Source organism: Rhamphochromis sp. 'chilingali' (assembly GCF_963969265.1).
Source record: "Rhamphochromis sp. 'chilingali' genome assembly, chromosome: 11".
Classification (NCBI taxonomy): domain Eukaryota; kingdom Metazoa; phylum Chordata; class Actinopteri; order Cichliformes; family Cichlidae; genus Rhamphochromis; species Rhamphochromis sp. 'chilingali'.
In genome coordinates, this window is record NC_137938.1 from 21,371,413 (window position 1) to 21,389,602 (window position 18,190).

Consider the following 18,190-nt stretch of genomic DNA (forward strand, 5'->3'; position numbering starts at 1 on the left):
GAGGAGGCGAGGTGAAAGAGGGGCGATAGGGATGAGAGGAGGAGCAGGAGGCAAAAAGACGGGATGGGGGCAGGAGAGGAGTGGAGAGATAATGTACTGTAGGCTGATTAATGTCAAAGGCGCTGAGTCCTGAATACTTATGAAGCAGATGTCAATGGAGCTTTACCCTGCAAGGTTACACAGAGGGAGGGGTGGGATGGAAGGGGGGACTCAGAGGAGGGAGACGGGGATGAGGAAATTAAGGTGGGAATGAAAGTGAAGGAAAAAAGTGAATGAGAAAGAAAAGAGAAACAAACAAAGCAGGGATTGTGAGAAGCAAGGAGGTGATGGGGGCCATGCCCATAATTTGAAAATGTCACTCAAAGTTTTGCATCATTGCACTTTTAGATTTTTTTTCCTCTCTCCAAAGTTTGGCGGCTACAATGAAACAGGCTTTACTCAAAAGAGCAGGAAAACTCTTCTTCCTTCGGGCATGTAAAGGCCACTTCAGCCGGCGACAGCGCACACAGTGGCTGAATGTAAGCAGCTTTTTGCAGTTTGTGAAGCTTTAGTTGTCGTTTACAGAAAGCCAAGCGCAAACTGTGCCTGAGAGCAGTTTTTCAAGTGTGGCCACACAAGACAATCAGATGCCAGAGCTCAAACTACACTAATACATCAGCGTTTTTGAAAATCTCTGTGTCCCTGTCTACATAAAAACGCAAAAGCAGCTTATTCAGAATTATTTGCAATTTGCATTCGATAGATGGGATACAAAAGAACAGGATTACTCACTGAGGACACGACGTGTGGGGAAGGTGGGGAAGTTGAGTGATCCCTACTGCAAAGATGTGTATTTACTCACTTATATTCATGTGTTTGTGTGAGCTGTTGAGCGAAACGAGAAACCTGCGGTTTGAGTCAGTGAAGCATGTACGCGTGGCCTAAAAAGCTACCACATCTGACTGAACACCACAAGGTGAACATTCATCTTAAGCGAGTGTTTTCAGCACCAAAAGGGCAGCACATCGTGCAGATGAAGAGCATTATGTATATTCTGTCTTTAAAAACACAACAAGCAGAGCTACACTCCTGATCTCACTGTGTTGGGGCTTTCTATCACCACTTCTAGAGAACAACAGACCTTACACCCTCTCTGTTATTGATGACAGAGTAGTGACCTTTCAACTGTAACCTCAAGGTGCAGCCTTGACCTCAGGATTGACCTCTTGGGATAGTGGTAATGATACTGGGATACGTCTAATGACCCCTGGGTGGGAGAGAGGTCACTGATGAAAGGTCAAGAGCAGATGTCATGCGGCCACGGCGACCTGAGGAAGGGACCGCTTCTGCTGATTAACTGACCAGACAGTCAATTGAGAAAAGAGAAATAGCACAGGCAGGGAGCGCTGGGGGTCTCTTATCAAAGATTGCAAATTACAGCTATTCAGAGAGCTTTCAAAGGACTCATTCAGTTTGAAACACGAGTCAGGAATTAGAGAAGGAAAGGGAACAAAGAGCAGTAATGGTGGGACTTCTTTCATGGGATTTAATTTATTTTATTTTTTTTTTGACAGTTTTTGACTTTATTAAAGTGGCAAAATTAAAAGGAGGCTGAATGGTAGACTGATGCCTAAACAATGAATGCTCATTAATGCTGCGTCTCCTTTTGAGTAGAGCCGTAACAGAGTCAACAGAAAAAACAGGGACCCGCCTGCTGTTAGACTGCACATTGGGACCTGTCATGTCATCCTGTAAATATTCTTTTGATTGGCTAATTCATGATAAGTCCACTCCGAAATAACGCTGCTTTGCTGCCTGCAACATGGCACATTAGCTGCTTTTAATCTGTATCCACACTCTCATAATAATAATAAGGGAGTTAAAAGAAGGCTGAAAAAATGTAGAAGGCTCAGCTTTATTTTAAAATGTGCTTCATAGTTTTGATGCTTACACAATTTTTATTTTCTCGAAAGAAATTAAAGAATAATAAACAGGTATATGGTGTTTCGGGTCAGATATTTCATATTTAAGATACAGATTAGATTTGAGTCTATGTAAAAAAAATTTAAATAGCATTTGACTTACAAAGAAATTTGAGGAGGTAGAGGAACCCCACGCATCCACAAGAACTACTGCAGAAGGAAACAAAATACTAAACTTAAGATAAGAGAAACTAAATGTTATCAAGCTTTTCTGGTATTTTTTTTAATGCATTTTGAGAGGGACACGTGAGTTTAGGTTGCTGCACAATTTGGAGAAAGGTGATTGTCCCACAGCTGTGGTTTGGACCTGTAGTGCAGTTAAGATCTACAGTAACAGAAATGGCGAGTTTATTGAACTGTCTGACAAACTAAAAATAAATAAATAAATATCAGTTTGCATAAATGAGTTTTAGTTTGGGTCATATTTGAAACATATTTCCCCTTTTGTGCACTTTATTGCTCAAGATGTATCCAAGGTTTTTTTGGGGGGGGAGTAAAACACACTGATTATGTTGAGGTCAAAAACTCACGTTTCATGTATGATGCATTTGGCGTCACAGGGTTAATCTGCTGCCACAGGTGTGACGGAGGGGGGCGTCTCCTCATGTTTGGTCAGATTCAGAGGTAAAGTGCGACTCTGCTGACATTGCTATTCCTCTCTCATCTCCTCCTTCCTCTTCTCTTCCATATCTCTCCTCTTGTGTCCTCTCCTCCACTCCTCTAATCTCTCTCTCTCTCTCTCTCTATTAGTAGTCTATTTACAGCATATTCAGTCTGGAGTCTGCCAACACTTACTGCTCTCCAGAGCTTTATCAAGCCACTGATAAACTCCACACTCACTTTTAGATACAGACACATGCACACATGTGATTTTATGGAGAGATTTGGCAAAGTGTGTGTGCGTTGCGTGTGTGTATGTGTGTCTGAAGGCATGTTGGGAACATTCCTGTTTGTGCTGTAAGTAAATTTGTACAGGTACAGTATATAATGCATGAAGCCCGGGTTTGTCTGTAATGTGGGTATGGATATTTATGTACACGTGTGTTTATATGCGTCCTTTGTCCGTGTGTCCGTGCTCATGTGTATATGTTATCAGCAGTGTCCCAGTGTGCTCGCCGAGGGCCAGTCTATTTAGTGTTCATAACAAAGCCTTTTACTGAGGCTCCAATCAGGATTAAACCCTTATCAGCACACACAGACCACAGGACACAGCCAGGCTGTGTGTGTGTGTGTGTGTGTGTGTGTGTGTGTGTGTGTGTGTGTGTGTGTGTGTGTGTGTGTGTGTGTGTGTGTGTGTGTGTGTGTGTGTGTGTGTGTGAGGCAGACACTGGGGTGGGGGGTAAAGGGGATTATTCACACGTGTGTGTTTTATATAGTGCATTAGTACTTTTGTGTATGTGTGTCTGTGTGTATAGATGTACATATATAGACTATACAAGCTTACACCGTTATTGTGCTGTTATTGTGTGATTGTCACTTTGTGCGTGTGCAGTATATGTGGTTTTGCACATGTGGTGTCGAAACTGATGTGAGTCAGTACACTCCAGTGTTGCTGCAAATATGAAACTCGGAGGCCACATGAAATCCAGTATCAAAGCCAGCAACTCCCCTGTGGGTTAGATGATTAGCATCAGTGTGTGTGTGTGTGTGTGTGTGTGTGAGAGAGAGAGAGAGAAAGAGAGGGAGAGAGCGAGCGAAAGGTGGATAAAGATAGAGACAATATGTTCAGAAGAGAGAAGACAAAGAAAGAAAGAAAGTGTAACACCCACAAACAAGTGAAGGAACTGCTCAACTGCATCGTGTCACCCTTTAGTCTTTACCCCAGTAAAACAGCACGGAGCTGTTACAGTGCAATATATGTATGTCGCATTCATACAGAGGAGCTCGGCTCAAATACAACTTTCTGTCCTGCATCTCTTAAACAATAAAGTTTTATGCCTCTCGTTGCCCACGGCTGCCAGTCCTATGAGGCATCTTAGTAATACAGTCATCTTTGTTCTTTTCTAGGTCAAAGCTCACAGATCTGATCAGAGGTCTAGGATCCTTTTAGAGATACACTATACTGTAGGCCTTTATTATTATGATAACGCTGCATCTAATTATGCAAATTCAGATCATTAATATGCATGAGCCTTGCTGCCGCCAGGGAGGAGCCTGGAACAGACACAACAATGAAACGGCAAAATAAACTGAATCTATGAATTTAAAAAAAGGATTATTTACACCCATCTGTCTGCTTACTGTGCCTACTGTACAAGAAACGTATGTGACCCATTAAAAAAAATCTCTGTTGCTCTGTTAGGTTTTTTGTTTGTTTGTTTTTATTTAGTTTCTTTAATTCTATGCAATTCATAGACACACAGCCTGATTTTATGCTGTGATTTAATGGAGCTGTATTAATCTTATATTTTAAAATGTCCTTTGTGTGCCGTTTGCACGTTTACAGCGCTCCGCTGTTGCGCTGATGCACAGGAAAGCTTTAAAAGAATGAATTGCATTTTAAGATATTGTTCCACAAAGGATAATTTCACATCATCTTCCTTCTCATAAACTGCTGTATACTAACAGGGTGTTAACCTCTAATTAATTTTCGCAAGAAACGCCTGAAGAAGAAACCACTCAATTTAAAAATTCTTCCCAGGGCTGTTTCTTGAAATAGGAAGAAGTTTTTACTGAATGTGACTGATTAAATAAGCATTTAAAATGCAGAAATATCTAAAGAGAAAAGCACAATTGTAGCTTTTCTCTTTTTTCTCTCCTTTGTTCTGCGTTTAAAAACACCTTCAAACGCAGCACACTTTAATGACTTGTTATATATTTAAGTCCCAGCAATTATTTATATAAATTTGTAAAAATGATCTGAAGGAAAATGACAGTCAGAGCTGGAAAGAAAATCAGAAGAAAAGCTGATTTTCTCAGTATGTCTAAAAAAACAAAACTATGTTATTCATGTTTTTCTCCACATAAATACATCTGTACAATAAGAGCACGCAGCCGCTGCTGTTAAACGATGATGAAAATGCAATATGACACTTCCTGTCTGCTCACTGTCCCTGATATACAGTACAGGTGCATCTACACGCAGTAAAAACTGGGTGAGCCATCACGGTGCATTTGGATATAGCACACAGAATTAAGCTGAAACGAATCCATGAATAAATATCGAAGTCCTCAGAGGATCATTAACACCTGTCTGCCTGCTCACAGCCACTACTGTATGCTAATATGTTGTACATTTATGACCTGCTAGTAGTGTTTAAAAGTGGAATAATGAAACTCGGGTGTATTGTGAAGCTGCAGAGACGGGATAAAAAAAAAGTCTGAAGATTATTTCTAGTTAAATCCAGTCAAAAACGGTGGCCAAAAGTCACCGTTACATTAAAAATTTATAGACTGAATCTATGAATAAATATATCCCCTCAGTAGATTGTAATGATCACATTTTCCTGTATTTTTTAAGGAGAAGAGAAGAGAACAGAAAAAGGAAGGAAAACAGCGGAAAACAAACACAAACAAACACAAACATATCCCGCGGCCATATTTAAATGACAGTTTAATCACAATCAAAACCAACAGTTTCATCAAGAGGTGTTTTGATGAAACGTGTGAATTAAAAGTATGAAAACCCAAATAAACAAAGCAGGCAAACAAACAACATTTGTCAGATTATTATCATTCTTCTGGGAGAAATAATTGGGTGTAGTGGGTGTCAAAGTCGCGGTTCAACCCCCCCGCACGCTGTCTGATATTGGCTGTAAATTTACATTAATGAGTAGAACATTCTCAGAAGAAACCAAGCCAAGCGCATCAAATCAGTTTACGCATATTCTTCAGAAACACAGAGCTGAAATAGCTGAAATCTTGACATTCATATTTTCTTATTTTCCAGGTTAAGTGAAAAGTATAAATCCTTAATGAGACAAGTTAATTTACCTCAGAACAAATTCTGAAGGAAGAAAGACGGCCTTTCAAGTATGACGAAACTATCGAGTTAAACTATGTGAGAGAGTAAGCGTGTGCTTTGGTTGTTTTAATGAGCATCTGTCAACAGACATGATAACCACGGTTACACCCGGGGTGATTTTCAGCCCACATTCGCAGCCACCCTCAGGCTCTACAGAGGGGTCAACATCTGGACTGAAAGAAAACAGCCCTCACACCCTGCAACACTTCTATCACTGTCATCATTAAAAATTTCTGCCAGGGTGCTCTCATTTTGTCTGAAGCATTGGTCAGTTATGTTGGTATAGTTCATATTAAACGGTTTTGCCAAATGCTCTTTTGACCGTCCGGCTTATGTTTGTTTTGTCAGACTGAAAAGAGCGTACTGCTTTAGGGAGGGGATTTTGGTGAATGGTACATAGACCTAGACTAAGCAAACGTATTAGAGAGAAGGATTGTGGTACTAAACGGTCCCTCAACCAAGTGTAAGTTGCTTAAAGCTTCAATAATGCTTTAGAAGCTATCACAACAAAACAAAGACATTATGCACTTTATTAATTCTGCTGTGCTGCTCCTGGGTTCGACTCTCTTTTGCCTTCAGAAATGCTTCAAGTCTTCATAGCACAGACAAGGTGCTGAAAGCATTCCTCAGAGATTTTGCTTCATGTGATAGCATCACACAGTTGCTACAGATTTGTCAGCTGAACATCCATGATGAAAATCTCCTGTTCCGCGACATCTCAAAGATCTTCTATTGGAGCTATGGAGTCATTACAGTACACTGAAACCAATGTCATGTTCAAGAATCCAGTTCGACAGGATTTGAGGTTTGTGGTGGTGTTAAATCCTGGAAGCAGTGATCTGGAGATATTGTGGTCATAAAGGGATAGACACGGTCAGCAACCACACCCTGGTCAGTCGTGGCATTTAAGCAGTGCTTAAACTTCAGCAGGTCTTCTAGGCCGCGTGATTGGCTGATTAGATATTTGTATTAACAAGCAGTTAAACAGTGTACCTAATAAAGTGGCTGATGATTATATATGACTTGTATAAATTATCATTCATGTAGAGCATCACCCTGATTAGATTATGTAGGATATGTTCTACGATGCATCTGAAGTTGCAGGTTGCAGACAGGTTGTGCCTGATCATGAAGCTCAGCTGTCACAGTTGAAAGCAGCAGATAGAATTCACCAAACCATCAGCCAGACCCAAATGGGAGTGACAAAAAACACCCAGTGCATGTCTTTGGACTGTTGGAGGAAGCCAAAGTTACATAAAGATCAAGGTTTGGGTTCTTTACCTACATTATTTACCCACAAGCCATTATAGCTGGATGACACTAGCATGGATATTGCTTTTAAAGTCCAAAAGGAATATGTTGTCAGTGAATAGCGAAGTCTCTGATGCACTTGAAACTCTCTCAACACGTTAATTAACAACATTTCCTCATTATGTTAAAAGGAAACAGAATCAAGTTTCAATATAATGACGTGCTCTTCGGGGAAATACACTGAACACCATTTGTTGCAACTAGAAAGTCTGTGATGAGTAAGGATATTCTTTGAAGAGGCTGGCAAAACCATGGGAGCAGCACTTTAGCTATCAGTGCCTATAAGATGGTGTTTTTATATTTTTTTAGACTGAGTCACCTCTCAGCATTTCATGACTCCAAACTGTCACAAAAGCTGACTGAAGATGTTAGTTCAGAGACACCACTGACATCTCAGTTCTTCGGTGGCTGTTATATTTAATGTTATAATTAGTTAAGTTCCTCTTTTGATGACATGGTTATGTTTTGAGCTGTATGCGGATAAAAACTGAGTTATCCCAGATAAACACATATGATGTGTCACTTGTGCTAATCTGTACTTTCTGACAAAGTCCCCCTTTTTGTGATGTTGTGTGCATGTGTGAACACTTCATATAAAACCTGTGTGTGTGTGTATCAGTGGATTTGTTGGAAAATGAGGGTTGTGTTTGTTTGGACACCTGTGTGGCCGGTTCTAGCTAAAGCCCCTGGAGATAGAAATGGATGCTATATGTCCCTCTGTGTGTATGTGCATGTGTGTGTCATGGGGGCAGGGTAATGTGCGGTGGTTCATGTGTGTAAATGCTGTAGTTTGTGTTTCCATTGGTCCATTAAAGTGAGCAACACAGGATGTCTGTCAGTTTGAAACATCGCAGGGGACGGTGTGTGTTATCCCAAAGGTATGTGTGCCTGCGTGGTGCACAGAAGCGTGACTGAGCCAGAGGCAAAGGAAGGTCACCTCACGTGCACAGCTCTGTGAAACAGCGCCTGGCGACTGTGCACGAGAAGCCAAGCACCAGCAGTCTCCCAAGGACAACAAAGTGCTTATCCAGGAGAAATAAAGAGGAAGGCTGTAGAGCTCTCAGATCACTCACACACACACACACACACACACACACACAGTCAAATAATTGTTGCAAAGGCCTTATAGTGTTTGCCTTGGGTAACTTTGGTGTAACATTTCACATTAAGCATGCAAGATGTTACCATGTATAAAATCAACATTAAATTACTATTTCTACTTACACAAAATCATTTCAGATTTCTTCTTCAATTCTTTATCTAAGCAGGACGCTGAGCTATAAACAGTATAACTGAGTCCATTCAGTAAAATAGGACAGCCCTTTATTTCTTGTGTATAATGTCATCCACAGTGTGGCACCACATTTCAGGATGACTGGATGATATTTTTCATGGTGAGGTACTGTTTGGACAGCATCAGGTGGTATTTTTCCTTTAGCCTTTTATTATGAAATACATTGTTTTTGTCCTTCGTATTAGACACAGAAAAATAACACCATAGCTTTCTTTTACTTTCTTTATCTTTCCTTTACCTAAAGGAAAAATTGGATTTGATTTACAGCAAAGAGGAAGTACACCAACAAGTACAGCTAGCTGGAAAAGTGGCTACGGTAGCCATTGGAGTTACAGCAGCTAAAACTGTCTTGTGTGTACAGATAATGAGCATTTTATTGAACATAATATCCACATAGCAGTTCATAATACATGGGAATTAATCTCAGTGCCTGTATCTTAGTTGTTCAATTAATTCTTTGAATTCTTTGATTCTAAAACATACAGAGAACACAAGCCAAAAGCTAACTGTGGCTCAGCTAGTCTGAGGTGTTCAATGGATTAATCTTAAAACTAGGACCAGACATTCATTTCAATTCAATTTTGTTTATACAGCGCCAAATCACGACAGCAGTCGCCTTTATATTGTTAGATAAAGATGCTGCAATAATATCCCAACAATGAGATGACCTGCTATCAGACAGCACTTGGCAACAGTGGGGAAAAAACTCATTTTAACAACACTTGAGCAATGTGCACATGATGTCACGAGAAACCAATGCGATGCTAAACCAGAATAACATAACAGGGTAACCATCTATCTATTCTATTAGTTATGCTGCATTTTGCAGTTTGATGTGTACATATATCTTCTTTCCTTGTTGATGTAGCAATTTCTCAGAGAAACCTTGGCTGAAGCAACAAAACATTCTGTGGACTCGGGTCGGGAAGCATGCCTACTCCATGGTCTAATAATCTTGGATCTTGATGTTGCAGACACATCTATATCTGACACCCATCTGTCCAGCTGCATTTGATCTTCCTGAAACATTGTGGCCACCATCAGAGTGACAGCTCCTGCTTGTACTTCAGGCTTACAGAGCCTGTCATTCTCTATCTGCTTATTTTCTGCTTTTTTATTTAAAAGAAGGGCAGGAAGATTGAGGTCATGGAGTTAGCCTGTATATTTGAAAATGTGTTTGTGAATGAAACAAATGTTTGCAGAGTTATGCAACAAACTTCCAGTAAAGATTAAAAACAGCAGTTGGCTGTGGTTATTTTAATTTGAACCATACTATTACAGAACAGAATGAATGAATTAATGCAAATCAGAACATGATGACATTTGACAGACACCAGTTACACTGTTAACCTTTGCTGTATTTTTCACAGTAAAATACCACAAAATGCCCAGTAACTTACCTGAAAACATTTCTACAGTTAATTACTGTAATTTGCTTTGCATTATGGGTATATTAAGGTTATTTACATTTACTTACTGTATTTTTTAAAATTGCGGTAGTAGTTATACCTACCGTTAACACATTAGCAGTAGTGCAACTGTATTATGTGATTTGAATGGTTCATCATACTGTTTGTGTATTTTTACTCTTTCAGTGGTTGGTTGCAATAGTGCATTACATTTTAACTCTTTCACTGCCAACCATTTCCAGATTTTCCTCCAACCTATGCCATTTGTCAGTATGATACCAGTGAAAGTATTATGGTTTTGACTTTTTAGGGGACTTGCCTGTGTGTAAGGTTCAAGAATTCTGATCATCTAATCTGCTGCATGCAGTTGTATGCACATGCACAGCTGCTGCAAATGTGTGCTTGCCACTGCGTTGCCAAAGGCGAACTTCAGTCAGTGGAGAATATTGTAATAATTTGGCGGAGGCTTCTCAGTCGAGCAGTAACTGAATTGCTCATTTACTGAACGTGCAACATGTACAGAACTCTTCTGGGAACTAGTCAACCCAACTTAGTGAAACACACACTGAATGCATGTAAGACTGCTTTCTTCCATTTGCGCAACATCTCTAAAATTAGAAATATCCTGTCTCAGAGTGACGCTGAAAAACTAGTTCATGCATTTATTACTTCCAGGCTGGACTACTGTAATTCATTATTATCAGGATGTCCAAAAAACTCACTGAAAAGCCTTCAGCTAATCCAAAATGCTGCAGCAAGAGTCCTGACAGGGACTAGAAAGAGAGAGCATATTTCTCCTGTTTTGGCTTCCCTTCATTGGCTTCCTGTTAAATCCAGAATTGAATTCAAAATCCTGCTCCTCACATACAAGGTCTTAAATAATCAGGCCCCATCTTATCTTAATGACCTTGTAGTACCATATCACCCTATTAGAGCACTTCGCTCTGCAGGCCTACTTGTTGTTCCTAGAGTATTTAAAAGTAGAATGGGAGGGAGAGCCTTCAGTTTTCAGGCCCCTCTTCTGTGGAACCAGCTTCCAGTTTGGATTCGGGAGACAGACACTATCTCTACTTTTAAGATTAGGCTTAAAACTTTCCTTTTTTCTAAAGCATATAGTTTTGAGTGCTTGCTCATAGGGGGTCATATGATTGTTGGGTTTTTCTCTGTATCTATGAAGCGCCTTGAGGCGACTTTTGTTGTGATTTGGCGCTATATAAATAAAATTGAATTGAATTGAATTGAATTGAATTGGCCCCGCCCACCCACCTACCTCTACCAACCACCACTCCATATCCTGACTGACATGACCTGTGATCCAGTGATTGACAGGAGAGGAAAGACAGTCCAACTTTGTTAACTCTTCATTACGATATGCTCGAGAGGACAAAAGATTTTGCACCTCGTTATTGTTGGACCTCTGTGTGGAAACTGCAAACGGGACGTCATAAGGTAATGCAAAGGACTCTCCTACCTAACATACTCGTTTATTAATTCTTAAGAGCATATATATTTTTTGTGTGGGGGGGGGGGCTTAAAATCGGTGTTAGCTTGGTCGAAATAGCACATTAGCTGAATTATTCTGGAAAAAATAGGTTGTGTGTGTTTTTTTCTTTTCTTATTTAAATATATATTTAGATATATATTTTCCACGGGGAGGGGCGAAGAACACAGGCGCAACGACAGTCTTTGTCTTTTTCCCGCCGAGTGTGGTGCATTGTTCTCCTGCGCTTCTGTTCTATGACTATTGAGAAGCTGGCCATGCTAACAGTGGGACATTTAGCTTCAGCTAAAGCAGCAGGTAAAAATACACATTTGATGAGAATAAAGAAAGACAACTTTTTTTTGGAAATTTAGAGACTGCTAAAACAATCTTATCCAGTTTTGAGCTTGCTCATGTAGGTTAGCCTGCTTTATTTAATTTTGTGTGAGCTGCAGTACACAACATTAAAAAGTTAATATAACATTAGGTTGGTGGCGTGAGGAACTCCAACCTAAGTTTAATATTTATTATTTTTTTAAGTGGGAAGGGGAGCATGTTTTTTTCCCTTTAATACAACGTCTTCCAGGGTCTTTTTCATAGGAAAACCGTGTAACGTCTGTGTTAGGTTGGTCAAAAGAGCAATTAGTTGAATTATTCTGGAAAAGATGGGTTGTGTGTTTTTTTTCTTTTATTTACTTATGTAAATATATTTTTCAAGGGTTAAATAAATGCAACATTAAATTAACAATTGTCTCTCTGTCTTTTCTCGCCCAGTGTGGTGCATTGCTGTTCTCCTGCCCTTGCTGGCTGCGCTGACAGTGTGATGTAGCCTCAGTGTTTGTGTTTTAAATGCTTTTTCCACCAAGATGTCTGTTGAGAGAGAGATGACCTTACCCATCACACCAAGGGTAATAGCGCTTGGTAAGTAAATACTTTCAATCCTCTTGTAATATTTTTGTAAAAAATCTATGTAATTATTGTGGTATTTGTACCCACAACAACTTACTTAACAGGGGTTTGTCTGTTTTATATTGTATAAAAATAGAATACACACAGTTTGCTGCTGTTTCTCTTATTATTTATTATACACAATGACCAACAGGAAAAAACAGCCTAACATTTCAGCACAGGCCAAAATGCCAAAACATTAGGCAGTTTTTTCCTGTAATTGATCATAATTTTCATTACATAATAAATAATAAGAGAAATAGCAGCAAACTGTGTGGATTCTATTTTTGTACAGTGTGAGGCCTGCTATCCAGCATTCTTGTGGAAACCTTATTTGTAACGGTGAGCACATTGTCTTATTGGACTCTTGTCTGTTTTTAGGGAATAATTTCATGTCTGCAAGCCGCTGGATGATCAGTTTGGAGGGCAAGGCATTTTATGAGCCTGAGCAGATGCATGACTTTGCCAGCACCCTTGCTGTCTTCTTTGCGTCATACTACGTTTTCAACCTTGAGTATCAGGAGTCAGCGTCCATCACACAGGAGATGATACAGAGGTAAATACTTTACACCATTAAAGCTTACACCATTTAAGAATGAAATATATGTGATAGCTTGACTACAGTTGCAGAAACATATAGGTGATTGCTGTAATGTATGTTTTAATTTTGAAATTAAAGCAGCCTTTTTTCCGTTAAAAGGTTCTTTGTGAGGATCAATCCAGACATGGGAACAAAATGCCCTGCAAAACTTGGTACAAGCTGCAAGACAGGTCGTGTCGTAAAGAGGAAGGTTACAAGCATCAGCCCTCGGATCACCACCTTCCTCCAGCGGCTCTCTGAGTTTGAATGGAGGACTTCCAACTAGGTAAGAATACAGAGATGATAATATCTTTTACATAGCTGATAATTATATACATACTGTACACACATCCATACAACAGTATGAATGATCTCAGACAGATGTGAACAAGTGAATAACCTGAGCAAACATGAATATTGATGATGTGTCTTTGACAGGTGGTGATAAAGACTACACTGAACCCGACCATCCTGGTAACGGAAATCTAAATCCCATGTCACATTCTATTTCCTGGGACCCACTGATAATTATTACATTTTGTAAATGATTTTTGTTTTACAATTGTAATAGTTTATTTAATGTTCATGCTGGTGGGTTTGTCCTGTTTTTAGTGGAATGAAAAACTGTTTTCCTTAAAAAAATCAGACACAGAAAGGTGAAGGACTGTGTAGTTTTCATGTACGCTTCTATTTATTTTGGTTATTGACATTGTTTTTATTCAGTTGAAAAATGTTTTTCTTGTTAAAAAAAATATCAACAATAAATGTTGGTTTAATTCACTATTCTGAGACTACTTTATTGAATTATATTGTTTTTTGTAAATGTTCTTATATTGAATATGAATGTTAACATTATTTTTATTTGCTGTAAAACACAATTACAGTCTAAACAAATTATACTGTACACAATTACAGTGTTATACCATAAACCACATTTGCAGTACAGTGATACTATAAAACTTAATCACGGTAAGTCTTTCTAACTGTAAACCACGTTTACAGTAAAGCTGTTATACTGTAATATATGTTTACAGTAAAGTGGTTGAACTGTAAAACATCACAACAGTAAAGATACTGTAGATCAGTAATTACAGTAACTTACTGGCAATAGTGTTGCCAGTAAGTTGCTGTAAAAATACAATAAAATGTCTAACAGTGTAGGCCTCTATTAAGGCACTGAACCACAGGGCAGGGCAAAATCTTGAAATAGTACTGAAATATAAGCAAGTACAAAATGTCCAAACTATCTGATAGAGGACAAGCAAATTCAAAAGTCACATTTTACGGGTTATTGGTGAAATATATTTATTTTAAATAAAATAAAATCTTTTTCTTTTTCTTTCAGCTGCTCCTCATAGGGGTCACCAAAGTGGATACTCTACCTCCATCTCATCCCATCCCTTGCATTCTCCTCCGTCACATCAACACTCTGCATATCCTCCTTCAACACATCCAGAAACCTTCAGTCTCTCTTCCTCCTGCCTTGCAGCTCCATATTCAACATCTTTTGCTCAAGATATACGATTTGCCTTCTCTGTACTTTTCAATCAAGACTTTCAAAGCAAACGTCACATCTGTAGCGTTCTCTCTCAACATGACAGCGTACTGCTGTTCACTGATTGCCACCTCTCTTCTTAACCTGACTTTAACAACTCTTTCCCAGGTCTTCATGGTATGTTTCATCAGCTTTATCCCTCTATACTTATTTCATCACCTTTGTTCTTGAAAATCAGTGCCAGTACATGTTCCCTTTTCAATAGATAATTCCATACCTCCACAGGTTCATCATCTTTATCAACCATGTTTCCTCTTTTTGTCCTTTTCATACCTGACTGGCATTTTCTGATTCACTCTCTTTTCTCTCCCCTCTCTTTCATATTCATTTTGCCTTCACTCATTGGTACATTTCCATCCTTGGGTTAATCATTCTCGCCTGCTGCACATCCTTTCCAGCTTGATCCTAGTGTTCAGTTTCACATACAATTCACTATAAGCTGTGCCTTTTGGATGCATCAGCAGGGATGATGAGACAGAGTACCGGGCTGTGGTCGACTCCTTTGTCACGTGGTGTGAGCAGAATCATCTGCAGCTCAACGTGGCAAAGACCAAGGAACTGATCGTGGACTTCAGGAAGACCAGGAAACACTTGACCCCTGTTTCAATCCAGGGGGTCAGTGTTGACATTGTGGAGGACTATAAATACCTTGGAGTACACATGGACAATAAACTGGACTGGGCTAAAAACACCACAGCACTTTACAGGAAGGGCCAGAGTTGTCTCTATTTTTTGAGGCGACTGAGGTCCTTCAACATCTGCCAGAAAATGCTCAGGATTTTCTATGAGTCTGTTGTGGCCAGTGCGATACTCTATGCTGTTGCATGCTGGGGGAGCAGGCTGAGGGTCGCAGATGCCAACAGACTCAATAAACTAATCCGTAAGGCCAGTAATGTTGTGGGGATGGAGCTGGACTCCCTCAAGGTGGTGTCGGAGAGGCGGATGCTGTCCAAGATAAAAACAATGTTGGACAACACCTCCCACCCACTCCATGACATGCTGGTCAGTCACAGGAGCACAAGGTGTCTTACCCATCATAGGTTCCACAGCCCTCTACACTTTCTAAACTTATGCTCTATCTTATATACCATTTGTAAGTTATGCTAAGTTGGGAGTAATACTTCTTTATTGTATTTATTTTATTTATTGTCTTTATTTCTCTGTATTTTATTTTGTTTGTTGTCCTGGTTGGTCAGGGGTAACATCAGTAATACCAACACTGAATTAGCACTGAACTCCTCCTGTGGTTTTCCTGCTGCTAAAAACCTAAAAACGAAAACAGCAACAAAAAAAATAGACTGTGAGAAAAAGCTGTTTCCTTCCATGCAGTGTTTACCTCTGTCAAATTCTCCTCTCCAGCACATTCGATTTTTTATTTATATTTATTAAAAATTAAAACATACCGGAAAAAGATACATTTCTTGCAACATTTTCTACTTTTGACTCACTTCCATGCTCACAAGACTCAACAGATGAATAAATACTGTATAGTAAGCTATACAAGCCACAATTAAATAGATTATGGGTCAACAGTGAGCTTAGTCTTCATGTGACCATGGCCAGAGTTGTAAAAACCTTTCAGTCAAACAAAGAGAATCACATCTTAAAAGTACTTAAATTAAACCTGATTTGAAATTAGCTGCTGTGCACTTCGAGGTTGTCGTTTTGTAAAGTGTAGCCCACTTGCAGGAATGTGACCACAAGCATGTTTATCTTTTTCTCTGTCTTTTTTAGGAGACAGTCTTTGCACTGTGAGTTCAACCCCAACACCGAGTTTTCCTATAAAATCCACAGGGATCCGAGCGAGAACATTTGGTCCCATTGACCTGAACTGTGGTGTGTGCCATCATGCACCACTCACAGCACATTAAAAATTGAGTACGTGACAATTTTCTAGCTGTTTTTGGGCTTCCAGTCAACACTGGTCTAACCGACCCTACACACTTCAAAATATTAGCCTTTACATCACTTTTGGATAGACGTTGCATCTTACTCCTTTGGAAATCTTCAAAGCCACCTTCAGTTTCTTTTTGGTTTAGAGATGTGATGTCATTTCTTAAATTGCAAAAGATAGGCCTCGTGGCGAAGGGCAAATACAGAGAATTTTATCATATCTGGGGCCCCTTCGTAGACTATTGCAAGTCATTAAACGCTCTACCAGCTGATTAATATCATATCCCCCCCCCCCCTTTTTTTGTGTGTGTGTGTGTGTGTGTGTGTGTGTGTGTGTGTGTGTGTGTGTGTGTGTGTGTGTGTGTGTGTGTGTGTTTTGGGGTTTGTTGTTTGTTTTGGGTTTCTTATTAGGTTTTGTTATGTTTGTTTGTTTTTTCAATTTTATTTAAGCGTGTGTGGGTGTGCCTGTATTATCGTATCTGTTCATGTAAGAAAAACTAAAAAAATATGTGAGGGGAACAGATTGTATTGTCATTGTAAACTAATGTACACTTGTCTCTCAATAAAAATATGAAAAAAAAATTGAGTACGTTTTTTTTTTTATCAGACCAACACAAAGGTTGCTCACCAACAGTCATACCTGCCAAATTTGGTTCCCTGCAACTACACTGTTGGCCCCAAGTGCATTGCAAAAGCTCAGCAGTAAGCAATGCAGCCTCAGAGGGATATAACCATGAAGGGGACAGTGCTGTTAAAGTCAGGTTTAGAATTCAATTCAGTTTTATTTATATAGCATCAAATCACCGAGAGAGTCACCTCAAGGTGCTTTATATTGTACAGTATCTACAAAACAAGTTTTTACTTGAATGGATGGTTGGACTTCAATTTAATTTTATTTATATAGCACCAAATATCAACAACAGTCAAGGTGCTTATATTGTAAGATAAAGACCCTACAATTATACACGGAAAACCACAACATTCAGATACCCACTAACAGCAGGCACTTGATGACAGTGGGAAGGAAAAACTCCCTGCAGAACCAGATTCAGGGAGGGGCAGCCGTTTGGAGGTGACGGGAGGAAGACAGGACAAAGTCACATACAGGGAGTGCAGAATTATTAGGCAAGTTGTATTTTTGAGGAATAATTTTATTATTGAACAACAACCATGTTCTCAATGAACCCAAAAAACTCATTAATATCAAAGCTGAATGTTTTTGGACGTAGTTTTTAGTTTGTTTTTAGTTTTAGCTATTTTAGGGGGATATCTGTGTGTGCAGGTGACTATTACTGTGCATAATTATTAGGCAACTTAACAAAAACAAATATATACCCATTTCAATTATTTATTTTTACCAGTGAAACCAATATAACATCTCCACATTCACAAATATACATTTCTGACATTCAAAAACAAAACAAAAACAAATCAGCGACCAATATAGCCACCTTTCTTTGCAAGGACACTCAAAAGCCTGCCATCCATGGATTCTGTCAGTGTTTTGATCTGTTCACCATCAACCTTGCGTGCAGCAGCAACCACAGCCTCCCAGACACTGTTCAGAGAGGTGTACTGTTTTCCCTCCTTGTAAATCTCACATTTGATGATGGACCACAGGTTCTCAATGGGGTTCAGATCAGGTGAACAAGGAGGCCATGTCATTAGTTTTTCTTCTTTTATACCCTTTCTTGCCAGCCACACTGTGGAGTACTTGGACGCGTGTGATGGAGCATTGTCCTGCATGAAAATCATGTTTTTCTTGAAGGATGCAGACTTCTTCCTGTACCACTGC

General features: G+C 39.4%; 1 protein-coding gene across 1 annotated transcript; it reads left to right on the plus strand.

The window, feature by feature from the left end:
* The first annotated feature begins 11,248 nt into the window (after window positions 1–11,248).
* Window positions 11,249–13,871, plus strand: LOC308405675 (uncharacterized protein). Its single transcript, XM_080896375.1, has 5 exons — window positions 11,249–11,388; window positions 12,194–12,340; window positions 12,749–12,923; window positions 13,068–13,233; window positions 13,386–13,871. Exons 2-4 carry the CDS (start codon window positions 12,286–12,288, stop codon window positions 13,231–13,233), a joined length of 396 nt encoding a protein of 131 aa, XP_080752501.1. The 5' UTR covers window positions 11,249–11,388; window positions 12,194–12,285; the 3' UTR covers window positions 13,386–13,871.
* The last annotated feature ends 4,319 nt before the right edge of the window (window positions 13,872–18,190 follow it).

Coding starts and splice junctions, on each gene's coding strand:
- LOC308405675 (XM_080896375.1), top strand. CDS start 12,286: ATGTCTGTTGAGAGAGAGATGACCTTACCCATCACACCAAGGGTAATA. Junction 12,341..12,748: donor ACCAAGGGTAATAGCGCTTG/GTAAGTAAATAC, acceptor GTCTGTTTTTAG/GGAATAATTTCATGTCTGCA. Junction 12,924..13,067: donor ACACAGGAGATGATACAGAG/GTAAATACTTTA, acceptor TTCCGTTAAAAG/GTTCTTTGTGAGGATCAATC.